General features: G+C 36.2%; 2 protein-coding genes across 5 annotated transcripts in view; one reads left to right on the top strand and one right to left on the bottom strand.

The window, feature by feature from the left end:
• dhx16 (DEAH (Asp-Glu-Ala-His) box polypeptide 16) overlaps window positions 1–988 on the top strand; it is a 15,530-nt gene extending 14,542 nt beyond the window's left edge. The window contains exons 20-21 of the mRNA XM_007238811.3: window positions 377–550; window positions 671–988. Coding sequence (XP_007238873.2) covers window positions 377–550; window positions 671–799 — 303 coding nt within the window. The 3' untranslated portion in view covers window positions 800–988. The remainder of the gene's footprint in view (window positions 1–376; window positions 551–670) is intronic.
• Window positions 1–16,037, bottom strand: part of LOC111194639 (myelin-associated glycoprotein-like) — a 24,338-nt gene extending 8,301 nt beyond the window's left edge. For 2 of the 4 annotated variants that reach the window (XM_049467275.1, XM_049467273.1), the window contains exons 1-6: window positions 15,945–16,037; window positions 10,514–10,596; window positions 9,918–10,298; window positions 6,088–6,381; window positions 4,468–4,567; window positions 4,258–4,296 (exon numbers count right to left, since the gene is read on the bottom strand). In XM_049467275.1, coding sequence (XP_049323232.1) covers window positions 4,258–4,296; window positions 4,468–4,567; window positions 6,088–6,381; window positions 9,918–10,298; window positions 10,514–10,559 — 860 coding nt within the window. In that variant the 5' untranslated portion in view covers window positions 10,560–10,596; window positions 15,945–16,037. Of the gene's footprint in view, window positions 1–4,257; window positions 4,297–4,467; window positions 4,568–5,070; window positions 6,382–9,917; window positions 10,299–10,513; window positions 10,597–13,896; window positions 14,007–15,944 lie in introns of those variants that run through there. The other 2 variants (XM_049467274.1, XM_049467276.1) reach the window with 2 other exon arrangements.

Here is a 16,037-nt window from a genome sequence, read left to right as displayed (position 1 = left end):
TGGACTGTCTGCTCTTTCAGGAAATATTTTGGTTCCTGAGTAAGGTGACTTTACTGATGGCCTTGGTTCAGAATGATTAACCTAGTCCATTATCATGTTGGACAGCTTAAATCAGACAGTGGGGGTTTCTAAATAAAATACCATCCAGAAACGGAAAGATAAAAAGGCTGAGTCAGCTTACATTAGTAGTTTTCAGCTGCTGCTATTTTTAGACTGCTATAAATACCAGCTGTTTTGTTTTCCATTGCATAAACCACATAGTTGATATGCAGCTGGTTCTGTGAGCTTCAGATTTCAGCCAGTCTTTACCTGTGCTCAACCAATTTGTCTGCAGTCTTTTTTTTTGTTACATAATCACTCTTTTTTTGTCTCCTAGTCCATCACTGCAGGTTATTTCTACCACACGGCCCGTCTGAGTAAGGGAGGCTACAAAACAGTGAAACATCAGCAGACGGTGTATGTGCACCCCAACAGCTCCCTGTTTGAGGAACAACCTCGCTGGCTTATCTACCATGAGCTGGTCTTCACCACCAAGGAGTTCATGAGACAAGTGAGATATTTTACTAATTTCTACTACTAATTTTTGTATCTTTTGGGATAGTTCTGAAATTTCCAAAAAATTATAATGTTTTTTCCATGCCTGAATGATGTCTTTTCCATCGCCTTTTAGGTGATTGAGATAGACAGTGCCTGGCTGTTGGAGGTGGCCCCCCACTACTACAAGAGCAAAGAGCTGGAGGACAGCACCAACAAGAAAATGCCTCGCAAACAGGGCAAAGCTCGAGAGGAACTGGGCTGAAATTATAAATATTGTGTGTAAGATGTGAAGTGTTATTAGTGTACAATACAGCCATGCTCGCAAAAATGGCTTTACTTTGTAATTACTTGAATTGATGCTAGCTTTCTTTTGGGTTATGTTTCTTGAATTTGTACTCCTGTGTTTGGAGAATAAGAATATATTTTTGAATACATGTTCATATGCCCTGTATGTCTTGAGTTTCATTTATTTATTTATTTATTTATTTATTTATTTTAAATACACAGCCATTTTAGATTTTCAGGACCACCGGCTTGTTTAAACACTCAATATTATCAGCTCCACTAAGCATATGGGAGCACTTTGAAGTTTTATAAGTACAGAATGTAGCTCTTAAATGCGCTCTTAAAATGACAAGCAGACATTCAAGTGGGCTGATGTGGGTGAAATCTGTGGACTGACCATTGGGGGCGCTATTAATGATATACCTGTTTGTTAAATAAAAAAAAACAAACGAATAAAAAAAAAAATAACAGAATAAAGAAGCTAGCAGTTATCTAACAGCCCGTGGCTCTATCAAAAAATCTTTAATAAATTTTCCTGTTTTGGAAAATTAAGTTTCTAAATAAAGAGCATTTTTGAGACGGACAGTCCGATTTTTTTTTTCATTATAGTTCAACCTCACGGGCCAGATGTTTCTTGCTTGCGGGCCGCATCTGGCCCGCGGGCCGCCTATTGCCGACCTATGCTCTAATGTGTCTTAATTAAAACAATCCTATAAAGAAGAGTGGACCAAAATTCCTCCACAGAGATATGAAAGACTTGTTGCCAGTTATCAGTAACAGCAGTTGTTGTCGCCAAGGGTGGCACAATCAAGTTATTAGGTTTAGGGAGCAAATACTTTTTCACACACTCATTTCACTTTCACTCCTTTAAAAATACTTTTTATATTAACTCAGGTTAAATTTGTCTGATATTGAAGTTCGTTTGATAATTGCAAAAATATTAGTATGACAAAAAAAACATAGCATAAACAAAAGAAATTTGTAGCGGGCAAATACGTTTTCACGCCACTGTATGTATATTAATCTAAACCAAAAGCCTCTATTGCATTTAAAGAAGGCTTTAACTCTGAACACAGATGTCACATAGCTATTGCAGAAGGTGGGAATTTAATAAGTGGGTTCTTAAGAACAGTTTACTGAAAATGAGAAGTACAATCTCTATTCTGAAGAAGCCAACTTCCTTAATCTAAATTAGACCCTCATTTGCATACTCTGCAGGCTGGTTTACTGGCTTCTTCGTTCTGGTAATCTGAGGCATTTCAGAGAAAATTCAAGTAAAGTCTTAATTTCACCACCCTGTTTAACATACCTCAAAAAAAATAGTTTTAGCTTGACATTTACTGACTTTTCTCGGGTTGCCCGAGAATTAGAGATTCTAAAACCCTGTCTTTGTTCAGACTTGAAGAAAGCTGTACATCACTAGGGCATATCAAAAAATATATAATTATTATATATATATTAATATATACTATAAATATGGTTCCTTAATGTAAAAGTGTTGATATTATCAATGACCATTCATATTACACGTAAGTAACAGTAAATGTGTAGCAAATATATAGTAAATATAATAAATAATCAAGATAGCAGGTCAAGATAGCTCGCAAAATCATTGAAGTACAACAAATCCAGCTCTGTGATCTATATAAAAAGCAGGCCTTGAGGAAAACTGAAGCTCTTCTATCCTACCCACACCATCTCTTGTTAGTGGAATTTAAAAAGCTTCCATTAGGCTGGAGGTTTAGAGCATCGGCTGGCTACGTTCACATTACAAGCCACTTTCCTAAAATATATATTTTTTAGGTACTGATAGTTCACATTTACAAATGTAAGTGACCTGTATCTGTATTTAATGTGAACGAAACTGTCCCTGAAACGCCTCACATTCGTACATTGATACTTTTATAAACATTGCCTTCTTTTCCAACAACAAGAAAAAAACGTCATATTTGAAAGACAACTCGTAGCTTTATAAAGGGAAATAAATGCATTAGCAGCTCATATGAAGGACAGGTGGTTTGCTTTTGCTGTTTTTGCAGATATAGTTGCACAACTGCACCAAGAGATGTGTAGATACGAGAGAGAAGCACATAGCGCATGCATAAAATCAAAAAGACGCATTAATTCTTATTTGACCATTCACATTCATGTCTCATGTCCATGGATCAGATACGATTTAGGACCACACATGAAAGTGACTCAAATCTGATTTGAAAAAATCTGATTTGGCATGTTCACACAAATCTGAGACACATTAAGCAAAAAATCTGATTTGAGTGACTTCAGCCTGGTACTGTGAACGTAGCCTACACACAGTAAGGTTTGGTTTGTTTTCACAGCTATTAGAATGTTGAACTGTGTTTGGTAGTGTGCTGTTAATTAGGTAAATGTTGTGTATACTGCTCAGTTGTCTATGCTAGTGATATTGCACAAGCACATTGTACTAGTGGTGGTTAATGAGGGATATTGATTACTTTATACATATAGCGGTAAAATAGTATTCAGTGATAAAAGTAAACAATAATATTGCACATAATAGACACTACACAATTATACATCACTGGATGGAAATAACTGTGTAGCACAATTCTAAAACTGTAGCAGACTATAAATAGCATAATATTATCTGAGTGTATACAGTCTGACAGAAGCAGGAGTGAATGACCTGCATTATCTATCCTTCACACATTCATTTTCTATAGTGAATGCACACAAAATAGAGCGAAAATTAGCTTTTTTAAATGGAGAATGTTCAAATTACAAATAAATACTTAATTCATATTGAAGTCAAGAAGTTAAATATACTGTAAATATAATGTAGCTTAACCTTCCTGTTATGTTGGAGGTCAATTTAACCCATTTAAAGTTTGAAGATCTAGGAAAAATAGTTAAAAGTATTTTTCCGGTATGAAACTTTTTCTGCTTGCCTTAATTAGTGTAATCAACATATAATATGAAAATGGTTAATCTCACATATTTGCAAGCAGCCCCTGCAAAAACAAAACCTAAAATAACATTGCAATGTTATTTTTCAATGTTATGTAAAACTGTTGTGTTTTATATTTTGGACTTTCAAAAGTAAAAAAGTAGTGAAACATTAAAAAAAGGTTAAACATGTATTTTTTATGAAAAACGAGTGAATTATCCTAATTGAAACATTATCTGTTAGAGTTAGGGATCACCATTGCACTAAATATTGATAAAATAATTAGCAATATAATTAATAATTAAATATTCACACTGCTTTTAGGATACACCTTTTGGATAATTAAATATGCACCGGGTCAATGTGACCCGAGAACACCATTGCTGTTCCTGACAAATGAACATAACATTTGTTATGTTTTCTAATACAACTACAGTTATGTGTTCAGACCTGGGTTTTAAGCAATTAAAATAAAATACAGTAGTTTACAAGAGAGAATTCTTACTTACCCGACTGAGCCTCTAGTCTGGAGCTCTTGAATCTGCCTCCTGATGGTGGTTTTAGAGATGTAAAAGAAAAAAAGACCATAAAGAACGATCATGTATTGAAACTAACTAATAATTAATGTCTTATTACTTATAGTACATAAGCTACAAACTACAAGACAAGCACATTCTTTTTTTTTACATAACGGCACATTAATATTTATTCACACTCACTTGTATTTCTTGGTCATGACGAAACAGACTCCTCCGAATAAAAGGGCAGTTCCAATCACAGCAACCACTGGAATGATGATGTGAAAGATAATGGCTTTACCTGAAAATAGATCAAAGAAGATACATAAAATACCCAAGCCACACAGATTATACTTTAAAGTGGAACTTATTAAGGTCTATCTGTTAGATGTGTTCTTGCTTCTCCTGTGTTATTGGGGAAGCATCAGGGTTGACTTGTGTGTAAAATCAGATAATCCATAATGCAGTTCACACCAGCATTGATCTAATAGCAAAGGAAAAAGCTCACACACAAGTTATACATGTTCAATATAGAACTGTGGTGTGATTAATGTAAAGTTGTGAAGTTTTTTTAGGCAAATATAATTTGGACCTGTGAAAATCATTATAATCACAGCTCATATTATCATAACAACATATTTAAAATAGAAATCGCATGTTAATAGATATAAGCAATACAAATGTAACACATTTGCTTGAAAAAAAGATGCACAGCAGAGCTGGGGGAGAAGCTGCTCATACTTCTCATGCAGAGACTGAGCTTTACAGCTCAATGAACATCATTTATTCAGGTCTAATCAACTAATATACACCAGCAAGACAACCACTTATCTGTAGGAGTGTGTAACATTTTGGAAATGCAGACCTTTAAAGGTCAAGGTGTTGTCAAATGAAACCACTAATGTAAAAAAAAAAAACAATTTCCCTAGTATTATTGATGTGTAATTTAAAGTATATTACTGCAGGAATTTAGAGTATGAGTAGAGTGAGATGGCAAAGAGAAAAAAGAAAAAAATGTGGTTGTCTACAAACGAGGACTCCTATTAAATTAGAAATTCAAAGGAAGAAATGTTGAAGAACACCTGTAAAAGTACTCCTTATGTAAGTTTCAAGTACAACATGAAAATCAAAGGGTTATTATATCACACCACTAAATTCATAACAATCTCATTCTCACGTATTTAATGTATGAATGTATGTTACAAGTAATTTTACTTTAGCATTTTGGAGTAATCGGAAGACAGACTTAGGGAAAATGTCTATACGGTTTTGCATAAGCCATATATAAAACCAGCAAATCAAACTGTTATCAAATAACACAATTAAAATCTTGAAGAATATTTTCTATACTATTCCTTTACATTTGAATCCCATTTTCTCCCCAAGGCTAATTACCCAACCCACTCATTAAGACTCCCCCTACTAGTGATGCACCAACACCAGGAGGGTGAAGACTAGCACATGCCTCCTCCGATACATGTGAAGTCAGACTCCATCTCTTTTTGAACTGCTGCTGATGCAGCATTGCCGAGTAGCATCACGCCTTGTGCTGAGCAAGTGTGAGAGAGTGAGAGAGTGCCATGTACCCACCCAAACAGAGCTAAGCCAATTGTGCTCTCTCAGGGCTCCAGCTACTGATAGCAAGCTCCATGAACGGGATTCGAACCATTGGTCCACTCGGAGCCCCGCCTTTCTATACTATTAATAACCTAGGTATCAGTTTATATTACATTCATGCCTCAGCATTTTGATTTGAAAGCATTTCTAACATTTTAGACACAGAATAGGATATCTATGTCCTATAGGCATAACTTTACTTACGTTTCACATATATACGGTTACTGGTTAAAGATTTCTTGCCACCATGAAAAGAAGCAGTGCAGTTGAGTTGAGTGTGATCATCCTGCTCTGTTGGGGTTAAAGTCAGCAAGGACTCTATTTCCCACACTCCATTAGAAAGGTGCCTGTTTTTTGTAGTAGCATCCTTATTAGCACGGCTCCACGTGAGGGTGGGAGGGTGGCTAGGACAGGTGTGTACTACAAAACACTTAAAAGTGGTAGGAACTCCATCTTCCAAGACCTCCTTATGATCCAGCGTTGGATCGTCTGGGTCCGCTAGACAGCAAGAACAGAATAATTATTAGCATTAAAATATAAGAACTAGATCTGGCTTTTTATTAAGTGTGTAACAGTATGTGTATTTGTACGAAACCATCACAGTACCAATGTCACAGTTTGGAACAGTGAGAATACATGGAATGTACATGGATTTGGAGGAAGCATCCATACATTGTATGTGGAAAGATGAATGTAATGTGGAATAAAATTTCACTACATATTTTACTCAGAAAGATGTAAACAGTATCCAGTAAAGTGTGAGTTTTTTTTTTTGTTCAAAATTTTTATTCCATTTTTTTCTCAATTTACAAGGCCAATTGCCCACCCCCTCAATAGGACTCCCCCTATTACTAGTGATGCACCAACACCAGGAGGGTGAAGACTAGCACATGCCTTCTTCAATACATCTAAAGTCAGCCACCGATTGCAGCATTGCCAAGTAGCACCACAGCACACTCGGAGGAAAGTGCAGTGACTCTGTTCCGATACATCAGCTCACAGAAGCCTTGTGCTGAGTGACATCACCATAGGACGCCATCTACCCACCCAGAGAGAGCAAGGCCAATTGTGCTCTCTCAGGGCTCCGGCAGCAGATGGCAAGCTACATGAACGGGATTCGAACAAGCAATCTCCCGATCAAAGTGGCAGTGCCTTAGTCTGCTGGACCACTGAAAGCCCCAGTAATGTGTGTTTGACAGCTTAAGCTTTACCTCAGCTTGATATGAAGGCACTATAAGAAACATATTATTACATAATATAAGAAATATATAAGAACTCTATTAATACACTTTATTATTAAGTGCTGAACATGTAGCAAGTGTCTTATTATTTTTTACATTATTATTTTAACCATGATTTTTGGACTTTCATTGTTTTGGAAAAGTCTAGTACTTTTCGTACAGTAAGCATCCAAACTTTAGCCCAACCAGTCATGAAGTGTGAACAGCACAACGATCTGACGACCCTAAAAGTCGTGTAGTGTGAACCTGGCATAACCAACAGTTTCTGGACAAAGCTCAACACTGTGCTGATCTGCAATCACACCTGTAGTTTCTGCAGCAACTGAACTCTCTACTTATATACTGTAAAGGTTATAGACTATTTAAAGAGGTCCCTTTTGTGGTAGTGCAGTAAATGCATGAGCCCATTCAAGTATACAGTCTTCAGGATGTGGTCTCAAGATGGCAATCAAGGACATGCTTTTATACAGTGTGTGCCACACTTCTGTTTTTTTTTTCTTTAACTGTAAGTGTCTGTCTGCTCTTATGTTTAACACCAAGATCAATTTACACAATATGGGCTACGTGAGTGCTGCCAGCACTGAGGAGCTGAATTCCAATTCCTTATAATGTGACACTCTGAAGCAAAGCATTATCCCCTCCTAACAGAAATTGGGTCGATGGGCAATTTTTCAACAAGATAACGACATCAAACACACCTCTAAGATGACAACTGCTTTGCTGAGAAAGTGCTGAAGATAAAGGTGGTGGACTGACCAAGTATGTATCTAGACCTAAACCCAATTGAGCACCTCTGGGGCATCCCCACATGGAAGGTGGAGGAGCACAAGACCTCTAATATCCACCAGCTTGGTGATGTTGTCATGGAGGAATGGAAGAGGTTCACAGGAGCAGGAGCTACCTGTGAACTCTAGTGAACTCCATGCCCAAGAGAGTTAAGATATTGGCCACACAAAGCATTGACACTTTGGGCATAGTTTAGCCAATTATTACGTACGGTTTATGTCTGTGTGTAGAGTTAATTTAAGGGCACAGCAATTTATGGAGTGAATTTTGTGCCAAAAGTTTTACGTAAAAAATAAAATCAAAATCAAAATTAAAAAAATCTAAAGGAAAAATTGTATGTTGCAAATTCAAAGGGGGAAAAATATATAACAAATACATATTGTTAAATAAACTTGGTTACTTTATTATATACTATATTATATATATATATATATATATAGTTTGGATTTTGTCAGTTATTGCTTTAATTTGTGTGTTTTTGTGATTTATTTGGATTCTTCTGTTAAAGAGTTTGCTTCTGCTTCAGTTTTTTGCTTCTGAGTTTTGGCACAGTTTCCACGGGTGGGTGAGGCTTGGAAGAAGAAGTTCCCCTTCAATTTCCATTGGTCAGCTGGTTCTGGCTAATTGCTGGTTCCCTGAACCCTTGTCTGAGACTGACCATGCCCACCCCCCAGCTTCAAGCATTCTTCCAAACAGGGGAGCAAACAGTTTTTAGTGCACAACAGCAGAAGATACTTTTTTTAGTTAAATTTCATACAAATCTTATGTTTAATGTTATATTTTTTCTCTAAGCAAGTGTTTCACATTAAAAAGCTTATGCTAGCAAGGTGTACTAAATTTTAATTTACAAAATGTGATAGTTACAGTCAGTAAACTAGTGAGTTACCTAGTTAGTGAGCTAGTGAGTTACCTAGTTAGTGAGCTAGTGAGTTACCTAGTCAGTGAGCTAGTGAGTTACCTAGTTAGTGAGCTAGTGAGTTACCTAGTTAGTGAGCTAGTGAGTTACCTAGTTAGTGAGCTAGTGAGTTACCTAGTTAGTGAGCTAGTGAGTTACCTAGTTAGTGAGCTAGTGAGTTACCTAGTTATTGAGCTAGTGAGTTACCTAGTTAGTGAGCTAGTGAATTACCTAGTCAGTGAGCTAGTGAGTTACCTAGTTAGTGAGCTCGTGAGTGTGAGTTAGTTAGTGACCTAGTCAGTGAACTAATGAGCTACCTAGTCAGTGAACTAGTGAGTTACCTAATAAGTGAGCTAGTGTGTTAGTTAGTTATCTAGTCAGTGAACTAGTGAGTTAACTAGTCAGTGAACTAGTGAGTTAACTAGTCATTGAGCTAGTGAGTTAGCTACTTACCTAGTCAGTGAACTAGTGAGTTACCTAGTTAGTGAGCTAACATGGAGTGAAACACTTGCTTATAGAATAAATGTAACATTAAACATAAAGTTTGTATGAAATTTAATTGTAAAACTATCTGCTGCTGTTGTGCACTGAAACCTGTCCGCTCCGTGTTTGGAAGAACGCCTGAAGCTGACGGGGTGGGCGTGGTCAGGGTTCAGGACACCAGCAGTCAGTCCAAAACCAGCTGACCAATGGATATTAAAGCAGAACGCCTTCTTCCAAGCCCCGCCCACCCGTGAAAACTGTGCCAAAAAACTTAGAAGCAAAAAAACTAAAGCAGAAGCAAACGAGAGATTCCAAAAACAAACGTCTTTAACAGAAAAGTCCACATAAAATCCACCGAAAATTCACAAAAACACACAAATAAAAGCAATGACTGGCAAAATTCAAACTGAAAGACTTTTTTTTATAACTGCAAAGGATAATAAAGTAACCAAGTATATTTAGAAATATACATTTGATATATATTTTTTCTCTTTTGAATTTGCAACATTAACTCTCCATAACAACTGACAATTTAACATTTTGTCAAAGTGCCATATCTTCATGCCATATCTTATGTGAGAAACTGTATATTTGAAAAATGTTGAATGTAAAAAAAAACCTGTACTTACGCATCATGGACAAGGACACACAGTTTTCCACAAAGGAAAACTTACTTTTATCTTGACCTGGGATTTCAGCCCTGAAGCAGAACGGGCCGTTGTCATAGTCTTTAATTTCGTCAATCTCTAAAGTGCAGTTTTTATTACCCAATCTGCCAAGTAGTTTTGTGCGACCCTTGAAGCTGTCTACAATCTCTGTTTTATCTTCCTGATAGATTATTTTTTTCCAATCAGCTTTCTCATGCCAGATTTCCCTTATACGTGAGTCTGGAAGTTCTGTACCAGGGTACTTGAATGTGCAGGGTACCACAACACAAGATGTGACCAGTGCATTCATACTGGGCACAACAGCCGCCCCCCAGTCTTCAGAAAACACAGAGGCAAAGATCACTGCAAATACAAAGATACATATATTGATGAGTTGAGGCATTAAGTGCAGAAAACTGCAGTATAAGTATACACTGTTTTAAAGCTTTAAATGTGTTTCAATGTGTTTCAGACGTGGATACTTTACACAAACAATGCATTCAGTATGTAAGAGCCTTAACATTGTTTAAACAAATACACAATAACGATATCAGTGATTACAAATGTTAGATATGTACCCTGAAGACAAAGCCAGCAGAACAGGAATCTTGCCTGTTTCTTCATACTGGAGCAGTGCACGTGTTAGCCTGAAGAAAATAATCTGCAGATATGGAGAAAAAAACACACAATGTCAAAATAATGAACAAAAAGCATTACAGTAAATCAATAAGATACTTTTAGTTAGAATCAATTTTAAAAAATTGGGGTCATTTCACATCACAACAACAGAGCCTAGCAGTAAACTAACTTGATTGGATGCATGGTTACACTAACTAACATCTGAAGTACAAACATTTCCCAAAACCATCGCACTTTGTTGGAATTACAGAAGTCTGAACTAAAGTGTTTTCACAAATGTTTGGTCAGATTTGACAGCAGGAAACAAGCAAAACCTCACTTTATTATGCAATAATGAGCCAAAATATACCAAAGGTGTGACCAAAATTATTACATGTATTATTTAGGCTATTTGTAATATCACCACCACCAGCAGCCATAATAATATTAGCAGAATTAACGCAAGTTAATTGTTCTAGTGCTTTACAGTCTGTTTTATACTGTCTATAAAAACATTCATTAAAAAAAGTTAATTAAATTAAACACTATAAACAATACCAGTCCTAAAACAGGTGAATAGCATCCCTTAAAGGCTCAGTGGGACAAACTTGTTAAAGTAGACGTATAAAGGGGAGCAGACTTGTGAGTATAGAGATGGGTTTGAAACCTGTGTCTGTCCATTAAAATTATGATCTCTTTTAATAAGGGCAATGAAAAATACATATTTAGCATACATTTTACATATTGGTTCAGCTTGGTTTGATGGCTTGTGATCATCCATCTTCCTCTTGATTATATTCCAAAGGTTTTTAATTTGGTAAAATCAAAGAAACTTATAATTTTGAATGGTCTTTTTTTCAAAGCTGTATGTTAAATATGAGTTTTTTTTTTTCATTTTAATAGTAAAAAGATAGAGGCTTTAAAAATCCACCTACTGGTTTGGGTTCTAATCAAAAGTGCACAGATTATGTGAAATAAATGGCCATAAAGAAGCATTCCACGACCCATTATACACTTATTTTAGACTTATTATACACGTATACACAGTATTTTAGAATTATCAGCCTGTCCTCTTTTCTTTTAATGTTCATTACAGTCTATTAAAGTTACTGCTGTATGTTTTGCTGCCACAATAAATAAAGCTGAATAATTAACCACAACAAAATTAGACATTCAGTGTCAGTTCTCATAAGATGCCTCATGCTGGTTTTAACAGCACTCCTTTTATGGAAATCTATACTGACCAAATTTAAGTTTAGAGCCTTGGTTCAGTTTCATTATCTGGCCACATGTAAGAAAAATACAATGAAAAAAAAACTGTAAAATTAGGGCTAGATCTAAATAAGCTTTAATAATTAATTTAATGAGGATTTGATTTGTGTTTATTTGGGCTTGTTTTTTGAAATCATGTGTGTGTATGTGTGCCCTGTTTATTATAATAATAATTTAATTACAACAATGATGTATGCAAATGCTTTTTTTAGAATGTGTTGCATGCCTAAAATGCAGGAATAGAAAAAAAATAAGAGACAACTTCAGTTTCTGAATCAGTTTCTCTGATTTTACTATTTATAGGTATATGTTTGAGTAAAATTAACATTGTTGTTTTATTCTATAAACTACGGACAACATTTCTCCCAAATTCCAAATACAAATATTGTCATTTAAAACATTTATTTGCAGAAAATGAGAAATGGATGAAATAAAAAAAATAAAAAAACGCAGAGCTTTTAGACCTCAAATAAAGTTCAGAAATCAATATTTGGTGGAATACCCCTGGCTTTTAATCACAGTTTTCATGCATCTTGACCTCTTCTCCTCCACCAGTCTTACACACTGCTTTTGGATAACTTTATGCCACTCCTTGTGCAAAAATCCAAGCAGTTCAACTTGGTTTGATGGCTTGTGATCATCCATCTTCCTCTTGATTATATTCTAGAAGTTTTTTTTTTATTTGGTAAAATCAAAGAAACTCATCCTTTTTAAGTGGTCTCTTTTTTCCAGAGCTGCATATTAACAAATTTAATGAAGGTGGCTAGATAAAACAGTTAATATCTTGGTAATACCTTAGTGGTAACAGGTAATCCGAAATGGAATATTAATGTTTGTACTGAAATAATACTGTTAAATCAATAATATGTAGTTAACTTCATTTACCCCACTTTTTGTGGGATATTTGTAAACAGCTTACTACTGTTATCTACCTCAGTCACATTGTTCAGACATACTTATAAATATACAATAAAGTACACAAAAATGAATAAAACAAAGGGAAATTAGATAAAGCTCCCTTAAAAATGTGGGCAATACAGCCCAGATGCAAAAACATCAAAATAAAAATAAATAAATTCCATATACTATGGAATGACCTGTAAAAATTAAACATATTGATATTAAATAGACAAAATTCCCTATTGGCTGAACTGCACATGTTTAATTTTAGAGGATTCCCTGCTTTATCACACTCACTGAAACTCTGAAAGGTAATTGAAAAAAGTAAAGTAATTGAGCTGAATAGTCCAGGACATGGGGGCCGGGGTGGCAGGACCAAGACTGAAACCTTGTAATATATTATGATGATGTGGCCAAAAATGTGGTAATGTGTCTTAATGAGTGCCATTTCATTAGGTACCCTACCAGAAGTAAAGGGTGTCGTTCTGAAGTTACCTCTATGTCCCCCTCCCTCACTTTATAGTGTCCCAAAGGGTGCTCTTTCTAGTGGGGAAAATGGGAATGTAGTGGTGTTCAGGCTTCAGGATAAAGTGCTCAACTAGGTGGTCCTTTAATGGAGAAGTGCCCACCAGTGGATAAAATAAAATTTAAAAAGGTGCTCTATCAGGGCCCTTGATGATGAATCAGGAATCAGGAGGAACTTGATGTTTATTACAGACGCCATTCTAATGAATAATAAATAACACAAAAAGTACCTTTAAGATACCCTCCCAAGTAAAAAAAAAAAAACACAACAAACAAAGAAAAACACTTTTTACACCCAAATCCTATTTTTACTAATACGTGTTTATGTGAGTTGGGTGGATTTCAGGTGGGCATGAGTGTTGTTAAACTTTTCACATGGGCTCTGTCATTACAGCCCACCTTAATCTCACATGTGCCCTTCTAGGCCTCCGTGCAGTGTAAAACCCAGATCGGGTACAACTCCTCCTCCCATCACTGAAATTATGTTATATCAGGGTTCTTACACCATTTTAAAAGTCAAATCTAATGGTTTTTAAGACCTCAATAAATAAAATTTAAGACCCAAAAATTTAGCCATTATTCCTTTTGTAGAAAATAATTGATTGTATTGGAAATCAAACCGTTTCCCATTTGTTATGGCACTTACTTGATTTTCTCCCCGGTAACGTAGCAAACTAGCTGTTAATGTTAGTATGTTAGCTATCTCGCTGCTAATGTTAGCTTGCTCTCCTCTTACCTTAGTTCTCTTCCCGGTAACGTAGCTAACTCCCTGCTAATGTTAGTATGTTAGCATGTTAGCTAGCTCGCCACTGATGTTAAAGGTCACCTTCCGTCGTTTTTTCTTTCATTTTAAAATGTCTAATTGTGGTCTCTAGTATGAATGAATGACATGTGAGCCGTTTTTGTAAAAAAAAAGTGCTCAGGTGTCTCTGTATAGCTCTTTTTTAATGGACTGTTTTAGGGGTGTGTCCAAAATGACCGGATTCCAGCTTTGCTCATGAATATTCATACATGCAAACAGAATGCAAATATCTCTCCTCTGATTGGCTAGGAGCACTGCGACGCCCCTCCGCCGCTCTGCCGCTCACTGCCTCCCACCTCCTAACTGATGAGCGGTGATGTTGCGTCGCTTCAGCTCCGCCTCTGGGAGTTTCTCGAGCCAAGGTGGGCTGGTCTGTGAGTTTCTGCCTACGTAGGCAGAAAGATAATTCAAAATTCACCCGTTTTTCGGAGGGGGGGAGGGGGGATTTCTTTGCTTAGCTCCTGCAGACAATGGGGGCTGCAAAACAGTTTAATGTGCAGGTGTACACATTCAACTCGGAGAGACCTACTGTATTCCACAAAAAACAAGAAAAATCGGATTTTCGCGGAAGGTGACCTTTAATATGTTAGCTAGCTCTCCGCTAACCTTAGCTCTCTCCCCAGTAACGTAGCTAAATCACTGCTAAAGTTCTTATGTTAGTTTTAGGGTTGCCAACTTTTTGAAAATGAAATAAGGGACGGGTGGGGGGAACGCAGTTACAGCCACCGAGCTGCCCCACTCTGCTTGGAGAACAGCCACTCCTGAACAGAGGCTGCGCTTCTGATTGGCTGTGAGTCTCCGTGTCATGACCAATGAGAGTCGCAGACTCTGTTTAAAAGGGGTGGCTGTTCTCCAGCGGAGGGAAGCAAACAAATCTCTGTCTAAACAAATCACCCGCCTTAATAACTAACCTCAAAAATACGGGACAAAGGGTTAATGAGTTTATACTGTTTTTTTTTTTTTTCAACTAAATTGTAGCACATTGGTATAAGGATTTATATTTAAGGGTTTGATTTATATGTAAGGGTTTGAATTTAGTGAAAAGAGCATCATGAATGAGGTCAAGATCAAGATCAAGCTGTTGATAACGAGGTATGAAATCTGAGCTCTGCCCTTTGTTCTTATAAATCTCTGGTTGTGATGAGGGTACTTGAGGGATGTTAGGTATGCTATGTTTCCTGATTAAAAAATCTGGAAAATTCAACATTATTATCTTTGGAATAATAATTTAAAACATTTCAGCCACATTTTGCCTGCCAAAAACTGGTGGTATAATTTGGACAAAGATCCTGTATTTTTAAGTTCAGAGGTGCCAAAAAACAAATGTATGAAATCCTATAAACAAAAACATGTATAAATCATAGCTTCTGTACAGTCAGACCCTTCATGTAATTAATAATGATAAATACAATCCATTTTAAAAAGGGTTCTGCCCCAGGGTGTTTGTAAAAAGCTGATAGTAACATTTGAACAAATACCCTGTATTTAAATTTTAGAGTTGCCAGAAAACATGTGTGTTTCTTTAATAGCTTTGTCTTTAGATAGAGATTATTTTTCCAATACAATGCATATCTAAAATAAATGCCTGAAAAGACTAGAATGTTGAGAAATGGATATGTTTACATGAATAAACACATTCTGCACCAGTGAAAGCACCTTTTCTTAACTAAAGCTGATTTCCTACATGGGTATCACACTGCATGTTAGCTTAATACAACATCATTTTTATTCATCATGTTGAAACACTGTAATTTATATGCATACATCTAATAGGGTAGCTGATAAGTTAAAGGTCTGGTCTCTGTATATTACAGAATGTTTTTTTAAACTAATTATGATTCTATTCAATTATACTAACACAAATAAAAAGCATGAAAATATCATGGACTTACGTGGTGCTGCCGAAGTGTAGAAAAACTTAAGGTTTCTGAATGTTCCACTCAATTATGACCTCTTCAGGTCAAGGGAGGTACATATGAAAGTCC

Source organism: Astyanax mexicanus, chromosome 18, assembly GCF_023375975.1.
Source record: "Astyanax mexicanus isolate ESR-SI-001 chromosome 18, AstMex3_surface, whole genome shotgun sequence".
NCBI lineage: Eukaryota > Metazoa > Chordata > Actinopteri > Characiformes > Acestrorhamphidae > Astyanax > Astyanax mexicanus.
The sequence above is the reverse complement of the archived record's forward strand: the minus strand, read 5'-3'. Positions and strand labels throughout refer to the sequence as shown.